This window comes from Lagopus muta, chromosome Z (assembly GCF_023343835.1).
Source record: "Lagopus muta isolate bLagMut1 chromosome Z, bLagMut1 primary, whole genome shotgun sequence".
Lineage (NCBI taxonomy): Eukaryota > Metazoa > Chordata > Aves > Galliformes > Phasianidae > Lagopus > Lagopus muta.
Window position 1 is genome coordinate 40,004,266 of NC_064472.1, and position 25,664 is coordinate 40,029,929.

Consider the following 25,664-nt stretch of genomic DNA (forward strand, 5'->3'; position numbering starts at 1 on the left):
TAAGGGAAAGGGCATGCTGGAGAAAATAATTAATGCACTTATCTTTTTTATTTAATTAAGGGATTTAAGAACTGAATGGAGCAAGTACTGGAAAATATCCTTGAGCACCATATAAAACAGGGTGTACAAATACAGAAAAATTCCTCATGCACCAGACTTCCAGAAGTGAACAGATGTTTCGCTAAGGCCTGGCTTTTGTGGGTTAAAAATGGAGCAAATGGAACAATGAAGCAGTCTCAATTTTCACTTGGAGGTCAGGGAACTGACAGGAAGCTTTTAGAAGCTCAGATTTCCATAGTGACCTCTGTTGATGGAAATATATAGGCAATTCAGTCAAATCTTCCAGAAAACTAAGTAGTTACTTTATGATTTTTGGAGATTTTCAAAGACACAGCAATTAGGTGTCTAGTGCCATCTGACTGTCAGGGGAATATAAACACCTCATCAACACTTCTGAAAATACCCACCCCTATATTTGTCTGCATATTTCAATTTTAGTTGTAGGAAAGATCTTCCCTCAAGTATTTATCTTCAAGTCTCACAGAGTTAACTATTAATAATTAAAAATTAATAATTAAAAATTGTGCCTCATCTCTTCCATATTCATGCTATATTTATTCCAAGATTAATAAGCTGTTATAGCTAGGACAAGATTAAGGATCCTATAAATTCACTCAAGGTTTGTTGCAGCAGATTTCAATTGGAAAGCATTTTCATTACAAAATATGTTTTGTTACCAAACTTTTTTCTACATTTTTTTCTGGAGAAGAAAAAATCAACAGTTGAAGGGAAAATGTAACATTTCCTTTTCAGTTAGCTTATTGAGCAACTTCTTAAAACCATTTTAGATCTTCAGTTACATAAGTGTCTCAACACTACCATATACCACACTGTCTTGTGGGAACAGACCACAGGTGTTTCAAACTTTCTTTACAGCTGGCATCTCATAAGACAAATAAAATAAATTAGCAAATTAAGCCACCCTTAAATCTGGAACCCATTACAAGTTTTTTTGTTTTTTTTTCCTAGAGAAATGTGCAAATCTGGGGGGGGGGAGAGGACAGCTTCATATTTGTCTCATAAATTTCACAGTCATCAACACAGGGTTCTTAATTGGAAGATGGTTTACATCTTCTCAACAGGGTAGACATGGCATTTAGGGACATGGTTAATGGCCGTGCTGGTGATGGGTGACAATTGGACAAGGTAATCATAGTTGTCTTTTCCAACCCTTATGAATAGAAAGCATTCCTGCAGTGGCTGAGTCTCTCATTTCCCAGATGGCACACTAGTAACACAATCCTCATCCAGTATAGAAGACTTTAATTCTAATCCAGCCAGCACCTATTACCAAAGAGCTTGCTACAAGACTCATGCCCAACATTAACTTCTAACCTCTTCTGCTGAAAGTAGTTTGAATGTGGGCTGGGTATCTGGATGGTCAGCCAGATGCCCTTGCAGAAGCAGAAGGCAGAGAGCAAGTCATTTAGAGATACTAAAGGTCAATCACAAAGATAGCTACTTACTCTTGATGCTTCAAGTGCCAGCTATGAGTAAGCAAAATATTACACCTTTGATGTTGTGCAATATGCTTAAAACTGTTTTCTGCATCTGTCCTTGAGTAACTGCAGGCTCTCCCACTAAGGGTTCCTTGCAACTGCAAACTGTGTTTTAGACTAGAGTAATTTTTACTTTGCAAATGCAACCCTCACCTCTGAACAGAATTTAAGTGGCACTGAGTAGTCATTAGTGAGGCCAGGTGTGTGCCTCTTACAAATGCTGAGTAGCTGATGTACTAAGAGTTTTCACTGAGCAAGAACACCACACAAGGGTACAAGCTCCATTCTAGTAAGCGGATTTAACTCTGCAAATGCTAATGTGCTTCTAGCAAAAATACAGCAACCAGTAAGCTGCTTCAAATGAGGTAATTTACCGCAAAGCTAAGACAAGACTGATTTTGGTTTCACTACAGCACAGGAATAAGGCATTTAGAAGAAAAAGAGGAAAGGAAGGAACACATAATGTTCAGTATCTGCTCTCACAGGCCTTGTAAGGCATCAGGTGCCATAAATTATAATTCCCATACCATTCTTCCTCCACACTGTGACAGCAACTCTACAGTGCAAAGATGTGTGTTCCATTTCCTGTTTCAGTGGAATCAAGTACAAGCTTGACCTAAAACAAAGCTAAGATTCTAAATAATTGCTGAGCCAGATGGTTGGGATCTGACCAACAAATTCATTAATGTCTACCTCTTCCTTAACAGTAGAGGGTTTTGATTTAACCCATGTGTTTGCAAGATTAGCAGTAACAAAAGGGATTACCAAAACATCTGAAATGTAATTAATATTTAAATTTTCTTCAGCAAGCAATTATACAGGGCTCGGGTATGCCTATGGTTAAACAATTAGAAGAACCAGCAGGCATCGCGGTAATACTCTGGCCAAGAATGGACTAGCTTTAAAGACATCAAGGGATAAAAGAGAGTAGGAATATGGAAAAATGCATGGAATCGCTGCTAGAAAAGTAACGAAACTATTTTATTTAAACCTCAGCCATACATTAATAGTTGGAATGAATGCCTTGTCCTTCCCTTTAACAAAAAACAAAAGCAAAATCAATTTGCTTTAGCCTCAGGGCAGCAGCTTGCACCAGGTCACTGCCTGATAAAATTTGAACTTTTTAAAAAATTGTAACAGTACCCAAAGCTAATGGCAGCTGTCAGACAAAGAAATTAATTGAGTGCTTACTTTATATCAGCCAAATGACCCATGGTGACTGCTTGCCACCTTTTTCATGCCTTAGGGCTGACATTTTTTTTATGCCCTCAGGAGACTCTAAAAAGTATACTGATACTGTTCTATTGCAGCGAAAGAGCTCTTCCCTACTCTTCTCAAAATTAGGACAACTGTGGTCAGTGGTGCGCTAAGCAAGAAGTAACAACAGATCAGAAACAGTACCACTTACTAGAACAGGAGCACCTTTTGTACAATTATGAGCTGGAATTTATTAAAAAATTTTCCAGACTGTCATTCTGTAATTATATGCAATTATATTGACTTTTTCAGAGACTGTCCAATGTTGTATGTCGGAGCAGCTCAGCTGACAAATAACCTCTACATTAGTTGAATATCTGTCTTTAAAATCTTCATTTACTGATGTATGCTTGAATTGCCACACTCTCATGATCCGAACAGCTTTATGATGATGGAATAAAAATCTTTATTTTTATTAGAACAGCCTGCACAATGGTTCAGTTTATCAGGTTACTAGTCTTCACAAAAGATATATCAGTTAGTAGCATTATTGCTGAATTAAGTGTGAGTACATATTCACACTACCATTGACGTGTCAAATTTTTGTTTAGGATTCATAAATGCACTTATACTGGTTGAGAAAAGTACCTATTCAACACAGCACTCTATCCTGAAGGTAGCCACTCTATCCTGAAGGAAGCAAACACTTCCAAAAAAATTCCAAAAAAAGAACAAAAATAGTTGCTGGCTTAGTCACTGGTCTTTTCTTCTAACAGCACCCACTTCAGGCTCCATAGATGCCTCCTTAGTCTTTGTAGACTTCAGCAATATGTCTAAATATTTATTTTTCGACATTTTTAAATAATTTTGGCATTTACAATAACATATTTATGACTGAGGACAGTATTTTAAAAATAGCCCTTCAGTACATCAGCTGCTTCATGATTTTGCTAAGTGCCTTTAGTTCTAAGAATTACTTAACTATCTTTGCCTGGTCACTCTCTTCCAGCCATTTTATACTGTATCTCCTACTCAATCTGTTACATCTTTCTTATGAAACCCATTCCTATTTTATGTTATTCTTTTGGCCTTCTCTTTTCTAATTCTACAATATTATTTGAAACAGCATAACCTTACCTGTAGGCACCAACCAGTACCACATCAACACTTGATGCAAAAGCACATAATTTTTGTGATAACTCTGTACAGGATGACAGATTCATATACACAGTGAAGCATTAAAATTTTAATTAACCTATGTCTCAGTCATTCTACCATTCCTTTCCTAAAGCTTCACGGACCCTTGCAAGCCAATACAAAAAAACGTAGCTTTATTAATTGAGGTTGGAAATTTTCTGTTGTCTCTTTCAGTCAACCCTTACCACCTTCACGTGAAAACAAGTGCACACGTTGAAGAACATTAAACAGCTGCTGCTGCTAAAGCAGAGATCAGCTGTACCCAAGACTTGCTGACTCCTTCAAAAGGTCTCTTTGATGAGGCACTGCTGTATATTTTGTGTACATGCCCCATTAAAAGCAGAACTGCTACATCATGGTAAAGGAATCTCTTACTGTAGGACAGAAGCCTCCAATTTCCTTTATTTTAAATACAGTGCTGAACAATTTGGGCTGTAAGGTTAAACAAACACTCTGTCCAGGTCTGTTATATATGATGCATTCTAGACTATAAAGGGGATCTCCAACAGCCTTATAGCAAAATGAGCATGTCATCTGTTAAAAAATCTGCCTATGATGGGCCTATCAGCTTTCAGTGCTTTTAAGCTTGAAAGCAAAATGGAGATTGGATTTGAGACTGTTCTTTACAGGCAATTACAGGGAATTACAGGCAGTGTACCAGCAAGGCAGTAGTGTCCACTATTCTCTTTCTAACAATATGCAGAGCCAGGCTCCATGCACTGCAGATGTCAGAAAATGTCAGTGTACTCATAGCCACTTCTGAGGATCCACTCTGTTACTGGGAGTGTATTGATACAGCAATTTCACTGAGTTAATAGCTTTTTTCTAATACTGCCAGGCATACCTGTGCAGAACTGGTACTGCACACATTGCTGTTCCCAAACAGCCCAGCAGCCTATCCAAATGAGAAAGTATGTTGATGCTTCAGAGTGATTATATTCTCAGAAATTTCTACAGCAACTGGTGGGACCTCACAGATACTTCACAGACCTACAAGTACTTTGCATATCACACAATTCTTTCAACATACCCCTTTGTTAATTGCAAGGCATTTTTACCTATCTACCATTACATATGTTCTAATTAGGAAAAAAAAAAAATTCACACTCGTGCTCAAATCACCATTGGGAGAAAAAAAAAAAAAAAAAAGAAAAGAAAAAAAAAAACCCACAAATTTAAATTTTAGAATTTCCAACTTTAAATCTCTGCTCAGGTGCCCTCCCAAAGAAATTTGAAGAGTAAATTTCATTATACTGCCTTATTCCTTCAACCCAGTCCTCCACTATTCTCAATATCAATGGTCTCCTTCACCAAGAATTGTCTTTCTAATGAGCGATGCTGAACAGTAGCTACATTACTTAATTGTATTTCCATTAAAGTCCAAAGATTGTGGGGGAAAAAAAAAAAAAAAAAAAGTGCTCTGTCAGCCTGGGACCTTTGGAACAGAATTAGCTATGCTGCACTTTCTCAAGGGTGGCAGTAGATAACTTGCCTCAGTATAATAGATAGTGCATGGAAAAACTATCAATACATAGTTCCTTGAGCAGCAGAATTATTAACACCTCCTCCAGGTGATGTCTCCACTTATTTCTAAAAAAATACAAATCCCAAATGAAGGTTACTAGATTCCTAGACTGTCCCTCTCCCCAATCTCTTCAGATACACCATACAGTAGGTTTGCCAGATAGCATTTCCCTCAATAAGAGGAGTAACAGAGTTTTACTTAAAAATGTAGCAGCTCATCTTTGTGAAATCTTAAGGAAATACTTCAGACCTATATCCTTAGCAAAATTTGACTGAAACCTGCATCAAAAGTTATTACAGGTGAGAGCTCAGGAGAAAGGTATGGTGATTCTATATACCTAGTTTCTCCGGGAACATAGGCTAAAAATTCAACAGAACTAAGAACTCATCTGGTCCCATTATAGTGCAACTAAACATAAAATGGCATACTACAATTTACCGCAAACTTAGTATAATCTGGCTTTTCCCAGGCTACCCTAAGGCACAGATTCCCCAAAGGAACATCCAAAGAGCACAGCTGGAGTAGAACCAAGTGTCTTTTAACTACTACTTCAGCTTGCTGACAGCTAGAGCCTCCAGATTCCCTTTCCACAGGGCTGCTCTCCAGCATCTCATCTCCCAGTCCATACGTGCAGCCAGGGTTGTCTGTCCCTGGTGCAGATGCTGGCACTTCTTCTTTTTAAACTCCACATAGTTGGTGACTGCACAGCACTCTAATTTTGGTTAGCAACTTTAAATTAGTTACTTCTGATGACAGTGGGATAGTTTATAACCTTCACTGTGATAAGGTCTGTAATTACCAGGATCTTCCTTCTTGCCCTTCTTGAAAATTTCCATTATCCTTTCCAGCTTCCAGTCAACTAAGGCCTCTCCAGATTCCCAACACCATTGAAAAATAGTTGAGAAAGCTTTTGTGATGACATGAACCAGCTTTTTCAGTATTCTTGGATGAATCCCATTGGGCCAAATAGCTGAAGTGCATCCAGCTGGAACAGTAAATTCCTTACAAGTTTGGAGTTGAGCTTAGGATGATTTATCCTAAAGTGTTTTCGGATGAATTATCACCTCCTTTCAAAGCAATTGTTCTCAGTCCAATCATCAGACATAACTTTAGAAATAAGCTCTTAAAAAGAAATCCAAATCTATCTTCTAGTTTAAAACAAGCATATAGTGAATACTACTTACAGATATTTACTATCTACACTCACTGCTTGCTGCAGCTTATCTCTATAAGCAGATATCTCAGGACTGGGCTTTTTGCTGTTTTTATTTATTTGAGCAAGCTAACCTCACAACTATCAAAATACAAAACTGGAAATTGTCATCACAAAAACAAAAACAAACAAACAAAAAAAAAAAAAAAAAAAAAAACCAACCAAACAAAAAACCTCTTGACTGTTATTAAGGAAAATAACTCTACCATAGCAATTTTTGAATGACTGTCAGAGCAAGGCCTAACAAAATAAGTATTCTTTAGGGCCTACCTAGTCATAGTCTAATCCAGCACTTCACCTACTTCTACCAGTTCCAACCATGTTAAAATGTCTATAGCTTTACTAAACACAAATAATCAAGTACACTGATCAAAAAAACTGCTAGTTACTCTGCTTTTTTTTTTCTTTATATATATATATATATATATGTATGTACGTATGTATGTATGCATGTATGTATGTATGTAAAATCAGAGAATCATAGAATGGCTTTGGCTGCAGGAACATAGAAGATTCCAACTCCCTACTGTGGAGAGGGCTGCCCATCAGCCTGGCCTTGAACACCTCCAGGGATGGGGCATCTACAGCTGCTCCGGGTAGCCTGTAACAGTGCCTCACCATCTTCTGAGTAAAGAATTTCCTCCCAACGTCTAATCTGAATCTTCCCCATTTTAGTTCAAAACCGTTTCCCTTATGCTCTCACTATCTGCTGTGTAAAAAATTGGTCTCCCTCCTGTTCGGAAGCTCCCTTTCAGAATTGCAAGGCCATAGTGAGGTCACCCTGCAGCCTTCTTTTCTCCAGGCTGAACAAGCCCAGCTCTCTCAGCCTGTCTTCAAAGGAGATAATGTTCATGGCCTCCTGATAATCTTCATGGCCTCCTCTGGACCCACTTCAATAGATTGCTATCTTTCTTGTGCTGGGAGCCCTGTACCTGAAGGCAGGTTTAATTGTAAAGGATGTAATGAAAATCACCTGCTGCAGCTTGGCAAAGCTATTCCAGTTTTGTACTTTTGAGGAGAGAGTGCTGATTTCAGTGATTTTTGAGATAACTAGTTTTGGTATAGATATTCAGAAAACTATGTTTCTCCTCCTCAATCATAGCAATTTCAAAGAGGTGACAATTTCCACAGATTAAATGCCACTACATGTCCTCCATGCTAAAAGTCATATTTATGTCTTAATCCTGAGACCAGGAGAGGCACTTCTGAATTTCACTATTGAAGACAGCTGCTTCCTGTGCTGACCATCCTTCCTTGTTTTCACATAGTAACAGTCATGTGAAACCAAACAGGGACTGACAGTAGCAGTAGTAGTAAATCACCTATAGATCATAACCTGCTGGATCACCTTTCACCTAAGAGAGACGACTAAGCAGTGTCCACGTAGCTGTCTAGAGAAGAGGCTAGTAAACTTTATTATGCAAATATAAGATTTGTCAAAGGCGGAATTAACCTGAAAAACATCCCACAACCTGACAAATCACAGACTATTCATTCTGTGAAAAGTAGAGTTGAATGACTATTTCTGGTTGTTAAGGTCAACAAGATTCCTACCTTCATCTCCCAAGAATACTTGACAAAATAAGAGAAATACCAAATTCCAGTCCACTGCCATAGCCTAGAGCCATCTTGAGCTACCTCTGAGTCACGCCCATAATCTTTTCTACCTTCAGAAGAATTACACAAATCAAAATATATCAATTAAACTGAAACTAAATACATGAAGTGATGGAAAAATTAATCAAATAATGCTACTCCGTGGAACATCTATGGATTATGCTCAGAGGCACGTTTGCATTAGAATTTTCCTGTTTATTGAGAAAAATAATAATTTATCATTACTTAAAAACAAATGTACTCAGAATTCATATACTTACCCTCTGCTTCTCAGGGTCAACATATCGAATGCCAAAATAATCCTTTTCCAGCAAGCTATAATAGTTGCAGATGTGATCTATGAGAAACTGACCTTTCGTTTCCCTCTGTAAAAAGAGAAGGAATTGATATATTATTCTGCATATTCTAATTCACTATCTATAATAACACTTAAACAAAGTGTTACGAAAAACAGCTCATGATGTTATTCACAAGAGAATGTGAGTGTTTATTTCCTCTCAAAGATGCAGCAGATTAGTAATCAGTGTACTCCCAGCACATTTCCTAAGTGATTCCTTAAGAAAATACTATTACTACTTCAGCCTCAGGAAAACTCATGCCACTCTAACAGATGCTCATTTATTACGTTCAGTATATTATTGGTAGCCTCATTTCTACCTGATGCTATAATGGCATAACAGATACCCATTTACATACAGAATTACAAAATGGTGTGTAGCTTTTTGAGTCCCCAGGCTTGCAAGCAGTTTTGGCAGTTTACTGGATGCTTATACAACGCACACAGAAAAAAAATAGATAAATAAATAAATAAATAATCACAGCACTACAGTAACAGTAATGTGCAGAATAATGACCTCAAGTTTTATTCTTTGCATTGTCACTGGGCAGCAACAGCCGTAAGGAAACCAGCTCTACACACAACCTCGTTGTTTATTTCTGCTTTCTTTGATCCTCATAACATTGCATATCTCTCCTTAATTTACCAGCTGATATGGAGAATCTACAGGAATCTTCATATTTCTTCTTAGTAAAGAAATGTGATTTTTTTTTTATTCTATAACCAGCAAACTGGTTCATGTAAGCATTAACACTGGGCCAAAAGCTTACACCTAGAACTGTCAGTTCTTAGGAGCCTTTAATACTTAAATACTTTGATACTTAATACTTTAATGTCTACAAAAGTGAAACTACATGGAATGCACAATCACGACATATAAAAAATATTTAACTGTTCCTCCAAATGGTTCCTTGAAAACTAAATGCTATGCCTTACTCAATCTTCCTTTAAGAAGCTAAGAGACAGTCTAAACTATGTGAACAACATAGCTATGCAAAAATTAACAGGCAGCTCCTGCATTTCGCAAGGTCCTTTACAAAACTGGAAGTCAGTACCTCCTGGGTTTCACACAGGAGTGGCTAAGGCAGGAAAAGCACCGCAACCAGTCCAAGGATGTGCTCTGCAGAGCATGACCGCTACAGGCAGGTGAGACCTACTGCTTCCCAAAGAAAACACAAGATACAGAATCCCAAAATTACAAAATCCTATGGGTTGGAAGGGACACCTAGAGATCATCCAACCTCCCCTGCTAAAGCAAGTGCCCTAAAGAAAGTTGCACAGGAAACTGTCCAGGTGGGTTTTGCATACCTCCACAAAAGGACACTCCACAAACTCTCTGGGCAGTCTGTTTCCAGTGCTCTGTCAACCTCACAGTACAGAAGTTCTTTTTCATGTTCTGATGAAACTTCCCATGCCTGTTGCCCCTTATCCTGTCACTGGACACCACCAAAAAGAGCCTGGCCTCATCTACTTGATACCTGCCCTTTAGGTACGTATAAGCATTACTGAGATCCCCACTAAGCCTTCTCTTCTCCAGGCTGAACAGCTCCAAGTTTCTCAGCCTTTGTTCATAAGGGAGATACTTCAGGCCTCACATAATCTTTGTGGCCATCTGTTGGACTGTCTCCAGTAGTTTCTTGTCTTTTTTGAACTGGGGACCTCACAACTAAATACAGTACTGCAGCTTCAAGACTGAAGTGTTAAACAAATAAGCTCTATTTTAATAGATATTCTGTTACTTTTTCAATTAATAAGACTTTCTGACATAGATCTAGTTCCTGTCCATCCATTCCATTCCATTCAGTGAACTAAATATAAAGCATTCTCAGTTAAGCCACCACCAAAGTGCTGAACCGTTCCCTGTGTGTCCTGGGGGCTGGGGGACTGACCCTGTTCTTGGCCCATGGACTTTCTCTCCTCGTGAGATCACCTCCAGCCACACTTGAACTGTTCATTTCTCCCCAAGTGTCTTTTCATGGATGTGATGCCTCTGCTTCCCCTCCTACAACAGAAGCTACCTACTCTCACCACAACTTCCTTTTGCTTCCTTCCACTTCTCACATATCTAACCCTCTCCTGCAAGTCCTTTGCTCTTCCATGTGCTACTTCTTGCCCAAAGGATATCACTACCTTGTTTGTGCCATGTATTTCTGCACTTTGTTTTCCTTCTTTTAAATAGTATTAAGGGATGTTAACCCAGTGTGTTTCTGTACATGCTTGCTCAACTTCATGCTTTCTTTGCACCTTGTACTGCTTTCTTTCTCCCTGCAACATAGCTGCAACTCATTTCCTTCTGTCAGTGTTTCTTTACAGTCTCCAGACATTTTTATAAATTACTTGTTTGCTGTTAGAAAACATTAACAGGTACAGTGACTTTTCACACTACAGTTACAGGCATGCTAGTGACAGCATAGAGATGAATTTCCCTAAAAGGCAAAGCCTGGATAAAAGACTGGAAAGCACAAGAACAAAACTGCTGTTCTTGTGATTGAGAGAAAAAAAAATCTCCTATAGGGCAGCCATATCCCAGTGAAGCATTTTCTCTCTTATAATCCTAGAAGTCTCTGCAAATTTTTGTGACTATGCTATGATGAAGAGAATCAAAATATTAAGACAAAATTGCACTGTGACATTTCAATACATAGGCACTAAGAAAAAATGTGAAAGAAATGCAAATGAAATTGCAGATCCACAGAGTTTTAAGATGAATATACAGTGAACAAAACAGCAATGGGAAATAAAAGCTCCTGAGTGACTCATGTATAGATAAACACAAAAATAGATTTTATTGACAACAGTGTATAAAATAAATCCATTTTTTTAGAACACTGTAAAAGATGACAATGGACTATACATGTTTTCTTCTGACAACACTAAAGCGTGTTACTGGAAGAAGAGTCAGTAAATTTACCAGTTTCTATAGGCTCACATTATGTAAGTCGTTCACTTAACAAGAGATTGGCTTCATCCACATAAATAACCACAGAAAACATATGAGTTACTGCAGAATGAGATAAAAGGTAGGACACTTACTGTGATTTTCTGTCCAACAACAAAGCTACCTTCTTAAATGAACTGCTGTCCTCATTTTCTTGCTTGAAAGGTTGATAATAGAAATGAGTCAAACAAAAAAGAGCAAACAAAAGCCTCTGAACTAGATTGATGCTCTAGGAATCCTTAATTCCTCCACAGATAATAAACAGGAGTGGTTAATAACTCCACCTTTGGTTAATATATACATCAGTTGATAGTGCTATTCACTCAGGCTTCAAGTTCCACTTGATTTATTACCAGACATTAGAAAAGATTCTAAGTTGATAAAAGCACCTAAATACATCATATAATGACTGTTGTTACAAGAAACACTATGTTAACTACTCCACTATTATGATTTTAAAATACTTGCTTTTTAAATGAAATCGAGATCATATTTCATACTCAGAGAGAAAAAAATATTGATGTAACACATAGCACCTTAAATTTCAATTCAAAACAAATAGGTTGTTAAGAGGGGTGAGCAATGGTTGTTCTTTTTGTTCTCCAAAAACATCATCCATAAACATTTTCTAGATAGCACTAACAATGCTCCAAATTCTCAAGAGCGTTAGCATCTGATAACCTTTGCTGTCTTCTGTATTCTTTGATATATTTATTACATATTATAGGACAAAAAAAAAAAAATTAAATCCATAGCTTATCCTAATTTGTAAAAGAAGATGGATAAATTAAATTAAGAACTGCCAGTCATCCACAACAGAGCACAATAATGGATTTGGGTCACAGAATAATTAATATAAAATATTGCCTGAAACCTCACACAGTTGCTATGTGGCTTTCCAATTAAATGATTTTATTTTTTTTTTAAGTATTCTACCAACTCAAAAAAATATTTTATGCTACATTTCAGTACATTGACAGAACACAACAAAAATGACATAATGTAAAAGCCATTATTTGAAACAGTATGAAAGAAATGTCAGCAATAGATCATAGGAATCTGAGAGCAAAAACCAAGTCAGATTTCTAAAGTCTTCAGGGTAGGTAATTATACGATATCTCAACCAGAAACTATCAAGTATTCTCAAGCAGAAAGCAACCCAAGCAGAAATAACTGGCACCAGAGTGTATATGCAAGAGGGCCAAAATGCCATGGATTTTAATCAGTACATATTTTTTAATGAGAGAATAAGAAGTTATTTAATCAAGCCACTTTTTTTTTCCTAGACCTTTCAATTCAATTATAACATTTAGTTAACTCCACTGAGTTATACTTACTTTCAGATTTCTGTGCCCCTATGAATACTGTTTTTAAGAAGCTTTAAAGTTTCATAATGGAGCCCTTCCACATGTGTACATAAAAACAGGTCTTTGGGGACTCCTATAAACAGTTTGAAGCATGGCTATTTTTTCTGTTTAAATAAGTAGATATAGACAAGATGGATATGTTTTTCCTAAGGCTGCATTTGAATATCTGACCTTAATATCACTAAAATCCCAAAACAAACCAATACACATGGAAGGGATATAATACCTGCAAATGACATAGAACACATATCTCATAGACGATCGACTTGCAAGTAACTGTGAAAATTTGCTTTTTTAAGCTGCATCTGGGAAATAATCAAGCAAATCAAAGGACTCTTTTCTATTCCAAAAAAACCATAATCACGCAGTTCTCCATCAATAGACGCACAAGACAATCCTGCCTGCTGTTTCCTTCCCAAGCTCTAGGAACTGATGAAGACACCGCAGTGATTCTATATTATCATGGCCAGATACTATTATTACTATTTCCATTTCTGTTATTATGAAAATTTATGATTGAGCATTCCCGTTCTGCCATAACTCCGTTATTATGCAGAAACTAATCCAAACAAAGGTCTCAGTGGTTCTTGGGCACTTTCAATCTAACACAAAAGTAATAACCCAGTCTTCAGCTTGCTTCTGAGTTTTTTTTATTTCTCATTTCCTTGTGCAAGCTAAAAATCAACAGAGAGTATATCTTATTCTGCCAATTGAATCCTTCTCTGATGTGAAATGAGATCACAAAACATTTGTTACTGTTTCAGAATTCTGAAAGTGAGAGGAAAGGCATTTGCAGAGGTTTAAAATCTTTCATTCTCCTCTGTTTGCTTTTGTTTCACTGTGAAGATCTGGGTCTATTTATCTGCATAGTGTCACAAGGAAGCAAGTCACAAGCAGATTAAACAACACTTCTGCTCTGTTACCTAACCACTGAAGCCCTGCCAGCTGTGCTTCTGTCAGTCAGGAACCACTGACATCACCATGTTATAAACATGGCATTTATTTGGGCAGGGTTTTCAATCCCTTTCCCACAGGTATCTTTACTTGATTGAATGGTATCCAACAGAGACCCTCTATGTAAAGCTGTTCATAAACCAAAGCATTTGCAGGAGTAATGCAAGTCCACCTTAAATAAATAAATAAATAAAAAGAAGAGGAAGAAGAAATTAAACCAAAGTTTCAGTTTAAATAACAGGCTCCAAGGCAAGGAAGGAATAATATCTGGTTTTGAATGATTGCTTTCTTTAATGTATGGCATATTTTAATGTCCCATGGACCTAAAAAAAACCTAAATACTGAATTCAAGAACAATTTAACACCTCCATAGAAAAGAACACAATCAGGTCAGAAAACAAACGAACCAAAAAAAAGCTCCTGTAACTCAGAAAGCAGCATTACCCATTGAAAAATGAACTAATGCAGCAACACAGCTGACAAAAAGCAACAGAAACTTACACTGCTCCCTGAGCTGCCACCTCTGTCATTTCCAACTCCTGTTCTGATAGGGCAAGATCCTGCTCTTCTGGTGTGACCACATTTCTTCCAGGCTTTTTATAAGAGGAATACCTTGAATCCCAATAGCCTCAGACCTGCCATCAATTGTTATGAGACTTGGAACTGGAGCCTGCAGAAATGCAGCTCTAAAAGGACACCTGGGAACAATCCCCTGTTCATTTCAGTTTGGGGGCACTTCCATCATATTTGCCTTTTTTTGTTGTTTTCCAGTGGCAAAGTGATGAAATTCACCAAGCACCACTGGGCACGTGCTAGGAGAACAGGGTTAGTAGAAAATTAGCCCTTGGAAGATGAATAGTAAGCAGTGAGGGCACAGAGAAGGAAAACACCTTAGCATGTCTAAATTTCAATGCATGTTCACAGAATCACAGAATTGCAAGCTTTGGAAGAGACTCCTGGAGGTCTGGTGGACAAGACTAAGTAGGGAGGGAGTGTTGAGGGTAGAAAGGCACTATAAACAATCAAGTCCAACTCCGACACAGTACCACTTAAAATTCAAATCTGCAAGCCAAATTTTTAAGTCCTGACCCAACAGCAGCATCAGGAAAGGAATCCCAGCCTTGCTGCAGCTGAAGGCAGCAAGGTAGCACTGGCTCAGCTCCAAGCTGACAACTTCCAGCACCCTGGGCAACATTCTTACAGCTCTTTTGATTTACAGATTCACTGAGACTATGAATGACAGCAGCTACACATAAGATGGACACCCTGGCAGCCTTAGCCTTTATTTTAAGACAGTAATAGGAAAATACCTCTGGAGATGGTTTGTAAGAACTGGGCCTTGCATAATGCCCTGAAAACACAAAGATTAAAAGCATGCCTAATTCATTCCTGAAGTAAAACACTATAATCCTTCAAAAGGATTTCCTGCTTTCTCATCATCAGCATTCTCCAACACTTGGAACACACAGAACATCTATTATACACATTTAAATTGAAAATTTTGTCAATTGCAAGGAAGTTCAGGTGAATTTTTTTTTGTGGTTTTGTGGGTTTTTTAATTAAATCCGGGGGGGGTTGGAAGGGGAGAGAAAATTTTTCTGCTCTAACTTGGAAGTGGCAGATTTCATTTTAGAAATAGAAGATTTATAATAGCATCTTCTTTTCTTTACAGTGAGGGAATTGTATTTCTACAAACCCAAAACAAAGGAAATTCTTTAAGTATTCTTTAATAAAAGGATCAAAAAGAACATCGTGATAAAGCAGCTGGCAATTATTTAATTACAGAAGTACTCTTCCATACACTACCACTTATGGCTTATGCCTTGCAAATGATATATTTCATCCTGTATATTCAATTACCTAACCATAATTCATATCAATATTTCCTATCAGTAAAATGCTGGCAAGGATGAATTTTTCAGTCTGTACCTGTTAATACATCTTCTCAGGCAGACATTCCCATTTCACTACATAACTTAATGGAGTTAGGTTTTGTAAAAAGTTTTTTTATCTACGTATGTCCAGGTCTTTCTAAAGAACTGCATCACTCACCTAATCCAGAAGAAATAGCCAAAGAACACACTCTCCATAGCAAAGTTCTAATTATCTTTGCTTAGGGAAGGAAAAAATTGGAAAAATTTTGGAAATTGAGCCCCAACACCATCTATTTATTAATGCCACCCATGTAAACCTGAATGACAAGAGACTCTCTCAGGAAATGTGAGGAACAGAGGGATGTACAAGAAATCCTCTAGGGAAGAGAGTGTCAATCCAACACAGTGACGCACAAGACTCAAATACACCCTATAATATCAAGATGTACAAAAAGAAAGCTGGCTTCATGAGTAAGGTTCCTTGCCACAAGAATGCCTCAAGTCAGAAACAAACTACTATTACTACAGTTACATTATAAAAGGGCACCATTCCATATGAGAAGTTAAGCATAGGAACGGAGGAGGAAATATTTAGCTCAAGGCTCCGATTTCAGCTACCTCCTTCTAACTGTTGTTTCTTGAGAGCTGCTGTTCAGCCAGGAAATACAGTTCAAACAAGGCTGCACAAAGAAAAAAAAAATTTTAAAGGAACTTTTATGGGATTTTTTGCTGTTAACAAAACAAACAAACAAACAAACAAACAAAAAACTGTTACGTTGCAAAAGCATTTAAACTTTAGGTTTCGTCTTTCCTGGATTTCTGTAGTGAAGTTGTATTTCTCCCTAATGACAAGAGAAAATAGGAACTTAAGAGAAACCATAGTATTTTTACTCCTCAGTGCAATATCTTAAGATATAAATTTCAGGAACTATTTAGAAAGGGAAAAAAAAGTGGATGTGCACAGGTAAAAATATACATCTACAGTACACATTTTTCCCCCACAAAATGCCTAATGGATTTATTTTAGCAGAAAGGCTAGAAATTAACAACAGAGATAACATGACAATATCTCATTCATAATGGGCACTCCTCCACTTTTCAAAGTCATTTGCTGAGCTGAAATGAGTTCTGAAGAACATAATTTTCACAAAAAACAGCAGTCTTGAAGCTCAAATTTCTGAGCCCTTAATTAATTATCAGTCTAGCCCCAAGTGCTATAAGTTAATTAATAGAACTAAATTTAATATATATATATATCTTTCCACTCATTTGAGCAACAAGTATACAAACACAATTTAAAGATAAAGGAGAAAGCAAAGAAAAAAGAAGTGTCTATGCTGAGAAGAAAAAAGTGGAGAGAAATGACAAGGCTGTATGTGCAAGTGCAGCTGTGGAAGCTTTGTTAATCTTAAATGAAATTGTACGGCAAAACATATACTGTACTGAAAATTCACCGAGAAACATCTGCCATACTGATGCTAGAAATAAATTTATCAAAGATAGTTCCTGTTGCATGCTACCTCTCTTGGGAAATGAAGGGTGTTATCTGAGGTTACCTATTTCTCTTTGGTTTGGCAATATTTATTTGCAACAGCTGGACAGATACACAAGACTGTATGTTTGCCTCCTACCAAATTAGAGGTTACTGTTAGATTATATTGTTTAAATAATAAAATATTGTTTAAAAAAAAAAAAAAAAAAAAAACACTGAGGAAAAATTCTACCATGCTAGCCTATGCAAAGGAAACTATAACAAATACAAAATGATATGGAAAACGAAAATTGTATTCCATCGTGCTGTAAAATGCCAGTGGCAGGAGTGAACACAGACAAAAGCAGAGAGAATGTGCTTTCACACAATCAGCTCCTGACCTCAGTGTTGTTCTGCAAGTAAATTAATCTGACCTAGGACTAAATTATAAATGATAGAAAGGAGTATTTATAGTTCATACATGCAGTTCTCAAAAGTCACCACCAGCCAGACAGGCAGACACTGAAGAAACCACAGATGCAGTGATTTGCAGCACTCATCATCGTTTCCTGTCCCTCAGCACATGGGCAGTACTTGGCCATTTAGGTTTTAAGTCCCAGAAGGCTTGCAGCTCTAACTGCTCACTTCTGGTAACAGTTTCCATTAGTGTAGCATTCGTGATGCCATCTGCTATTGATTTTTTAAAAGCAATGAGTGCTTCGGTCAACAAATCTTCCAATCCTTCTATTCAATTTCCAGCATTATATGGGAAAGCTAACACTGCTTTCTTTCTTCTATCCTCAAGATCAAAACTAATGTGGAAGATGCAGCTAGCGGGCACCACATCACAGCTAGCAAAGCATACGAGAGATTCCAAGAATGAGGTCTCAGTCTCAATCTACAAACTAATCTAAAAGCCAAATAAGAATTTAGACCAAAAAAATCCACACACCCTCAAGTACAAAACCATTTCTCTGGATGTGTACAATGCTGAATCTTCTCGGTGGGTTTAACAGCTCCAAATAACTCCCTTATATTCTACTCCAAAGACAATTCACTATTTCCACCTTTTCTAACAGCTGGAAAGCATTGTGCACTTCATACACAAAAACAAGTACTGCAGAAAAGAAAAGCATCGAAAATTTACTGCCAGCCAATCAAAACACTGTCCGGAGCAAAGGCAGGGAAAGACCTCAGTCACCCATACTGCATCCAAACCGTGATGAGGGTTATGCAGGAACAGCTACACTGCTATTTCCACATCAAATGGGAACACAGAACCACAGCAGAGAAGATAAACTGGAAAACTGGATAACTGGCAGACTGGATAGAGTAATAGAACAGTGAAGCTGATGTTTCCACAAGCAACTTGCACCCCTCAACACACTAGTAACAGCAGCTTCATCCATCCTCTGGAGCTGGGGTTACCCCCCTGCTCCTCTCTTCTCACTGGGAAGAACAGAGTGAATGCTTGCAAGCATGACGCTGGGTGTCCAGCCTGCGCTGGGAAGGAAAAAGAAAGAAAAGGAAGATCGCAGAAGATAATCCCCAGAGAGAGAGAGACAGGAAAAGTGCTGGATTAATGCCTATTTGAAAGGCATTATCAGTGATATGCAAGATAAAATATATGCAAGAGAGTGATATGCAAGGCTAAAAGCTTACGTAAAGAACAGAATGTATGACAAGATAGTACTGGAATCTAATCCACCATTAGGTGGATTACTCCAGAGTCACAAGCTCAGCTGTGTAGTCAATGGTCTGGTAACATCAGCCCTGCAGCACGCTGAATCAGTCCAAGTACTGCAAATCAGAGATACTGTCCCTTGATCCACAACTATGGTGACAAAGTCAACAGCTCCCAGAGAACCAGTACCTTGATTCGGTATCCATCAGCAAACCTTTTCTTTCAAGTACTCGTCTGCCTCAGCTGTCCAAGGAAAGTAATTCCTATTATGATAAAACTATTTTGTTTTATCAGTATTGCACTATGCTCTCTCACTTTTCCCATGTGTATTTACTGCTGGAATTTTGTAACTTAAAGAATATGTTTTGTCATTTTCCACTTGCTAAACTGTTTTATCTCATGACTCACTTTAGGCACGGAGTGAGCTGACAGAAATTTTTTACCATGCAAAAATAATTTCCAAACTGTTCAGCTACTGCTTTACAGATATATGAGTATTCATTTATTTCCCTATTAGAATTATACAAAAAAGAACTTTTCATCAATACTCCCCACCACTACCTTCATCATCTTGTAGAAGTGTGAGATGCTAAAGGCCTGTTGTACGGGAAAACAAGCAGAATTAAACTTGCATTAACATATCCAATCCTCAGAAAACCAAACAATTGATTGAACTGGGGAGAAAGACAATCCTAAAGAAGCATTCCTTTGACAAAGTGTGTGTGCCAGTGCTCCCCAATTGTGTCTAATAAAAGCCAGTTACCAGCATCAAAGGAGGAATTCATACTTTATGCTATGCAAGCTTCTGTCTCTATGCCAAAAAAGAAGTTCTCAGCTCACAATTCTTTTTTGTAGTGGGGGGGGAGGAGGGGAGGGGGGATTGGATTGATTTTTCTCTTTCTTTCTCTTTTTATGGAGGTCATTTAGTCCTTGAATGATACATGAACTGCAACATTAGCACTACTGAAAATAAGACCTCTATTTGATAGCACAGTCAGAACAAATTCTTCTTTCGTTTCTAAGTGTCACCTCAGGAAATTAAAACTGTGGTAAGTATTTTATGATTCTTCTCAGAACAATTGGACATAAACCAAATCTAAACCAGAAGTTACTTCTAAATTTCTTTTAAATACAAGTACAAGAGACAAAAAACAATTTATAGGTGGCAAAAATCCAAACAGAGGACTCTACAACCTTATTCCATTAACTCAGACCTGCCCAACCTGCAGCCTACAGCCTGCCTGCAGCCATCCCTACCATGCTATCCTGGTGACAGATCTACTCCGCTGAGCGGCCCAGCCTGGTACCAGCATGCACCCATCACTCACAAGAATCAAACATCAATGCAGTCAGCACCCTCTGGGCTGAAACCAGGGCACAGGTTGTGCACAATGCAGTGCCAGCTCACGTGAAGGCAAGCAATTGTTCCACACTGCCTGATATATGACAAAAGCACTGTAAAGACACTCAGTCATTGTACATGATGCAGAAGACCTTTATAAACACTGACCAGTTTCCCTCAACCATCCTTGCTCCCTTGTAACTCATTAAAACAACAACATAGGAAGGTGCTAAACAGGAACACCTTTAAACATGTAATTAATGTGTAAGAAAAACAACCACAGAAAATTACTTTCTGAAAGCAATTCAGTAGTGCATACTTCTCTCAAACAAGTCCCTTCAAGTAAGTCAAAGGTCCTAAACAGGACATTAGAAATTTTAAAAATTAAAAATTAAAAAATAAAAATAAAAATAAAAAATAAAAAATTAAGTACCTGTTTGATCATATTTAACCATCAAAGCAAACTTTTGGAAAACAAGCCTGGTCAGCGGGATGCCCAGTCAAGAATTCTAGCAAACAGTAACATCCATAAATATATTCTAAGGCAGTTCATAGGTCACCCATTGCACCAGGAAGATAGACCAAATGTCAGGAAGAAAACTGAGGAGCCTGAAGTTTTGAATATTACTTCTCTTCTTCCAGATCACCCATGGCATATATGGGCTTATGTCAAAAAAATCCCTCAGAAAGAACCAGAGCCAGCACAATGCCAACATGCAGATTTTAACAAGCAAAGCTCTGGCAGCTTTATACCTGCTGAACCAAAGTTGGCTGCAAAACCTCAGTGTACAATTGTTTTATAACGATTTTCTCTTTCAAAATTGAAGAAGATACATAAATGAGCAGATGACACCACATAAATGAGCAGATGACACCAAAGAAGGTGTTTCTGTTTATCACCTCAAGACAACTTTGAATTGCTCTGTCTACCTGACAAAGAAAAATGACCTTCAGGAAATAAAACAAGAAACAGTTCAGCACAGGCAAGGACAATAGAACCAGCAGGCCTTTTGGGCTTCTTGCACACCTTCTCTGGGATGCAGAAACAACACTCAGCCATGCACCTGAAGCAGGCCAGGAGGCAGGTCCAGGAGCAGGGGAAGACTCTACCACCAAGAGCACTTCCATTAGTAATGCAAACCATCGCCTCACATTCAGCCTCAGAGAAGGGGCTGGATTCCTCAGTCAGCTCCGAAAGCACTAACAGTGTTCAAGACACAGGAGACTCAGCTGAACAACCATACCATATATTCCTCTGGACAAGGCAGAAACTCTCCTTTTTCACAAGGAGTTCAATCTCGAGAACAGGAGTGAAACCCCCCCACAGAATATCCTGAGTTGGAAGGGATCCACAAGGATCACTGAGTCTAACTCTTAACTCCACATGGACCACCCCCAAAATTCAAACCCTATGCCTGAGAGTGTTGGCCAAATGCTTCTTTTGACTGCCCTGTCCCCACCACCTGGTCTTCCCCAGCCTCCTCCAGACCTATCCATCATTCTCCTTGGCATGAAGCAGCATGATTCATCCATCATGTGGGAAGGGTTCACCAGGACTCCCAGCATAGAGACAAAATGGAAAACCAAAAGTGAATTAATTTCATCTAGCAAGCTCCAATCATCGGTTGCAATATGCAGTGAGTTACAGGCATTGCATGGAAGCAGGTGTAAGTACTTAGCAGCAAAACTTCATGATGTGGTTGAAAGACATTTCAGTAATTATCTGCTGATATTTATTTCCAGCTGTTTTATACAGTGACCCTACTGAGTTGCTGCACTACACATTCATAGCTATTTGGAAATATAACAGATGATAGTCTTGAAATATTCATTTTAAGATCCTATAATAGCAGTGGCCCACAGATCAAAAATGCTGAACATCATCAGGTATTCAAGTGACAAAATGCACATCCTTGTCTGGCTTATAATGCACATTTGACACCTCTCATGCATATACATACCACACTTTCAAACATTTGTGTCTCTGTGAGCATGCTTATATACACACACTTTATAAAAGAAAGACGTCAATGAAAAGGATTAAAGTATTCTAATATTACAGAAGGCCATTAGATCATTTGGCTGTCTGTAAAATTTGTAAAATAAAATTGTATCAATTTTATTGCCCATTTTAGCCATCTTTATTTTATCTCAAGCTCAATAATCTTATTTTTGTACAGCTTGTCTCCAGCTGTGGCAGTCAATAGTAATTTACAACTTTAAAAAAAAGAGATTGAAAGTCTGACACTGGTTTATTCTAAGCATACTAAAAGCATTTTAAGCTTTGAAAAAATGAACTTGCAAAAATTGTGCTTCAGTTACACTGTCTGCATGACACCAAGGTTTACCATAATTGCTTGCAAATATTTTTTACTAAAATAAAAATACTGAAAGAATCAGCTACCTAGAACAATCTCCTTTCATCAAATGGATTTAGTGATGAATCATGATCTATCTGACAGCATTCAAAACTAGTTATTTTTAAATATATATATGCTGTCATATTTAATAATGTTCACATTCTCGTGAAGCAGAACTCTTTCCAAAGTTTTAAGCACAACTTTTGCTAAAAAGCTTTTAAATATAATCTCATTTTTATTTTACCAAGTCCCTAAAATGGCTACGAGCAGCCATCTTGAAGCACCATATTGCATGAGATTTTCCCAGACCAACAAAACTGTATCTACCTTGCTTTTCAGCATCATCCTTTAAAATTATGCAAAACATCACCATTCCAACAGCTCCTGATACTTTCAGCTGCTGTAAAGTTTAGATATCATTTCTCCAGAAAGTATGAACAGTACAACAAAGCATGTGAGTTGAATCCCACATGGTAATTAGTTCAACGGCTTAATTTATGCTGAAAGAGTTAGCTTGATCTAATGAGTTTCCAGCCTGTTGCTCAAGTACAGGTTTTGTTCCAGTGCAGTTCAGTAACCTTCCCCAATCTCTCCACTGGCTTCTGCAGACTGCAAATACGTTGAGGACCTTGAACAGAAACAGTTGCTGTTGCACTCAAGCTCCCATTTCCAAGGAGTTATTGACAGATTAGTGAAACAGAAGGCAGGCAGGCAGTCTGGGAGGAAGTCATGGTGTGCGCCCCAACTCCAAAAAGATGCGTGTGGATGTCAGCCCCGCTCTGTGACATTTGTGATTCCTTTCTCACTTTGCTACAGCATCTTTCTAATGTTACCCTACAAGGCTAAAACATGGTTGATTCCTCTCTGCTAACAGAAAGAGGAAATCCAAATAGCCATACAGCCAGCACTTGAGCTGAATCTTGTATTTAAGTCGCCTAAAAAATAACTGTGCTAAGGGAACAAACAGAAAACAGATTTTGACTGCAGAAAAATGTATAAATTCCACCCACCGTGTACCATGTGCCCTTTTTTTTTTTTTTTTTCACTTCTCCTGATTAAAATTTCAACACTCCCCTGTTTTCTTCACCCATCTTCACCTACCACTCCAAGCTATGGACTCTGCTGGAGAGCTTCAAAGTTAACAGAAAGACCCAGTACAGAGCTTCCACTACTTGTGATAACTTTGGACAATTACACTGTGCACATTAAAAAGGTGGATTAGCTTAATACTCATTTTTCCAGTTTTTCTCCAATCATCAACAGTAAAATCACTGATAATCCAAAACAACAATTACAACAAGAGCAAACCTCAACTCCTCAAGTGCACAGTCAAGCAGCAACCATCCCAATTTCTTCCAAAGCAACATCTGTTTCCTGCTGCACATCATCTAGAGGCAATGCACACTGGCACTGGCAGTTCTCATTAATGCATGAAAATTGCAGTGATACTCAATCTACCCCTGAAAGTTTCAGCTAGTACAAAATTACACAATCTGCTTGAACTTTTAAAAAGTAACAAGCAAAACACCAGCCCCTAGATAAGGAAAGCTCTACTCAGCTCTCTTCAAGATAGCATAAAGTTAATAAGAATACAAACTGCACTGTATAAATACTGTTTACTGTTCTCATAAGTCTGTTTTGCTATGTTCTGGGTGATTTCTGTTTATTTGCTATTGGTAATACTGGAAAAGAACAGTAGCTTTGTTGTTGTATGACTTGCAGTAAATGAACTAATCCTTCCCAAACAGAATCCATAAACAATCAGCCTTCAACAGCATCCTGTCAGGACTACAAAAATTAGAATCAATTCAGGTTTCTCTTCTGAAAACAGAGATATTAATCTATGTCAAAGACAAAGATTTTTTCTTTCCTAATGCAATATTATCCTGTGTAGACAATGAAAAAACAAACATTAAAAGGTCATTTTTATTCAAGATTTTAATTTTTGTTTTTATTTTTTTAAGAATAAATTTATATCAGCATTATACCTGAATTGGGAGTAAGTATGCACATTTTATTGAGACATCTTAATGGCTCAAATAATGAAATACAAACTCAATAAAACTTCTTTGCTAAGAATATCAACATTGCTTTCAACTGCAACATGCAAAAGAAAAATGTCTCCCGTCCAAATAGTACACCAAGTGTATAAATAGTGTTTATTCCTATAATCCATGATAAACATTAGATAATCTTTTCAATTTCATAAATTTTTTGTGCTTGGTAAGAAAAAATTTGAGAGACAAATTGCATAGATTTAATGAATTACATTGTGACAGTTTTCTGCTTAGCTGCTTTCTTTCCTGTCAGTTTCTTTTTTCATGAGCAAACAAAATGCCATATTACACTGCCTCGTGTTTTGGTACAGTGAGGAACAATGAACATCCACATCCTTCCAATTATGTTCTTTTAACACTGAACACCCCAAAACCCAGCAATAATATCAGGGCACTTAGTGATACTGTGTTGCTTGATAATCTAATCACCAGTATGTTAAATCTTCTGGTGCACTGACACCAGCATTTCTACTGATTCATCGTTCCAGACTAGTCTGTACAATCAATCAAAGAATTAGAGGGTAAACTCTTATCAAGTATGCATACTAGTAAGAGCCATCATGGTCGTCTCCTGGACATGTGAAAAACAAAACCTCTTTTGGAAAGAGGCTGAGTGAAGAACAGGCCTGGAAATATGTCTGCTGACAAGAACATTGCAAGGTTGCCTAGCACAATGATGGAAAACAGCTAAGTTGATACTTGTTTTATTCTAATAAAAAAGGAAGAACTAAATAGTCAAGAGCAGAAGCACTTGAGTGCTTCTCCCAGAGTGTATCTCCCAGAAACATAACCATGTAAGTGCACAAGCTCTTTGCTACATGGGTTCTAAGCTAAGGGAAAGCCTAAGGCAGACATGTCCAATCCACAGCCTGCGGGCCATACAGCTTGTAAGGCAGCCACTCTGTACTCTGCGCCACTGTGGCTCTGCCCACCCTTCACCTCTGGGGGAAGGGAGCTATCATTCACAACAAT

General features: G+C 37.8%; 1 protein-coding gene across 1 annotated transcript in view; it reads right to left on the minus strand.

Moving 5' to 3' along the window:
• FRMD3 (FERM domain containing 3) overlaps positions 1–25,664 on the minus strand; it is a 139,808-nt gene that overhangs the window by 64,395 nt on the left and 49,749 nt on the right. Inside the window, 1 exon segment of the mRNA XM_048930868.1 lies at positions 8,569–8,673. Within this exon segment, the coding sequence (XP_048786825.1) occupies positions 8,569–8,673 (105 nt within the window).